Source organism: Arachis hypogaea, chromosome 7, assembly GCF_003086295.3.
Source record: "Arachis hypogaea cultivar Tifrunner chromosome 7, arahy.Tifrunner.gnm2.J5K5, whole genome shotgun sequence".
NCBI classification, from domain to species: Eukaryota; Viridiplantae; Streptophyta; class Magnoliopsida; order Fabales; family Fabaceae; genus Arachis; species Arachis hypogaea.
The window spans coordinates 6,775,782-6,777,684 of NC_092042.1; the positions used below are offsets into that span (position 1 = coordinate 6,775,782).

Sequence of the window (1,903 nt, forward strand, 5' to 3'; positions counted from 1 at the left end):
ATATTACATATATAAAATTATAAATATTAAATTAAATAAGATAAAATTATTATTTTTTAGCATTATTTATAAAGAATAGATATAATAGAAATAATAGGATCCGTTTGAGAAATTTTAAAAGTTACTTTTTTTTTATTTTTGACTTATAAAAAGTTATATTAATAGTGTTTGTTACAATTTTTTAAATAAACTTTTAACTTTTTAAAAATCTATTTAAGAGCTTTTGAAGAAGTTAAAAAATGTGACTTCTCCTATTTTCAAAAATTATTTTATCATTTCTATTTAATGTACAATTTTAAAATAAGGACTTCTATAATAACTTTCTAAACATAAAATAACTTATTTAAAAGTTGTTATTAATAAAAGTTCTTATAATTTAAACTCCTTTTAAAAAAAAACTTATTTAAAAAATTTAGCCAAATTGGCCATAATGAGTCATAAATTAACTTAAATTAAATGAACCTCGAGATAACTACATTTACCAATAATGCAGCCAAGATGATTGAAAGTCAAAATTTAGAAAATCAAAAGTAGTTATAATTTGTTTATATATATATATATATATATATATATAAAACTATAAATATTAAATTAAATAAGATAACTTTAGATTATATCTTCCTAGTATTATTTCAATGCAATATCTATTTGATTCAGTTTCTTTTAAGTTGTAACCGATTTTGTATGACAAAATATGGCCATCCAATACAAATCTTGAACTGAATCGTACCTATTTTCTTTGAGCCATTGGATAATTGAAGCCGTTGAATCTCTTTCCTGTATTTTTCCATTTCCTTGTCAGCATCTAGTTTTCCTACTGGCATAACTTTGGAAAGAGAAAAAGTGTTATCATAATCATAATAATAACAATAATAATAATAATAAAAAAGTTACACGTATATATGATGTGAGTAACTTACTGTGGTAGAGCATTTGCTTGAGGAATGAAAGTTTTGTTGTACTTTTGAACGCTGAGGGTCTTTTGGCAAGAACGTGGAGCGGGGTGATTCCATTATGGGCATGCATAGTAAGGAAAGTGTAGTTACGGGCTATTATGAATGCCAAATCTATTGCAACATATAAAATAGGGTCAAAATTAAGATCAACATTTCTACAGGTTTATTCATATAAAATTAATAGTTAAAATTTTTTAGATAATAATTTAATTAAATCTGTTAAATTATTTGACAATTTTTAACCATCTACTTTAAAAAAAACAAGCAAAAAGAAGGATAAATATGGAATAATGGATGTCGGTTAGTATACCGAAACATTCTCTGTTGATGGCACAGTGAAGGATGCTCTCTCTTTGGTTTATGTCTTCGCCGGTGCCACGTGTAACGAGACGTCGAGTATCATCAGCAAGTTCGTTACTGTTCCAGAGGAGGTTATCGGCGACGGAGGAGAGGTAGGCAAAGGCATGTGCGTTCCAGTTGAGTGCAGCTAGAAAGAAAGGTGTCTCACCTTTCTTGTTCTCCAATCTCAACAAATGCATCCTCTCCTCACTCTCCCCTATGATGTACATGCATATCTTTGTGAAACCCCTTGACGCTGCAAGGTGTAACGGGGTGTCCCCGTTTTTATTCTGCACTCTTAGGGCTTCTTCATCCCCTGCTCCCTCGAATTTGATGATTGCTTCCACCAGCTCCTTCACTACTTGTTCTTTCTTCAAGTCGACCGCGACGTGCAAGGCAGTGTTGTCGTTGTCCTCGGCGATCCTGTGCGTCTGAGCTCCCGGGTATTTTGTGTACATCTCAACAACCTTGTTCCATTTGCCTTCCAATGTCCGCTCAGCTAGCTTCCCAGCTCTATATTTTGTTAGTTTTTCACGCCGGCTTTCTCTTACTGCAGGTTTTGCACCACCACCACTACTCTCTCCTACTTCTGCGGCCATATTTCCAAA

The 1,903-nt window shown here is 31.8% G+C and overlaps 1 protein-coding gene across 1 annotated transcript; it reads right to left on the minus strand.

Annotated features, from left to right (window-relative positions):
- Positions 1-591: 591 nt before the first annotated feature.
- On the minus strand, positions 592-1,903 carry LOC140174442 (uncharacterized). Its single transcript, XM_072199028.1, has 3 exons — positions 1,267-1,903; positions 921-1,067; positions 592-826 (listed from the first exon to the last, which is right to left on the minus strand). The coding sequence occupies exons 1-3, from the start codon at positions 1,892-1,894 to the stop codon at positions 654-656; spliced, it is 948 nt and encodes a 315-aa protein (XP_072055129.1). The 5' UTR covers positions 1,895-1,903; the 3' UTR covers positions 592-653.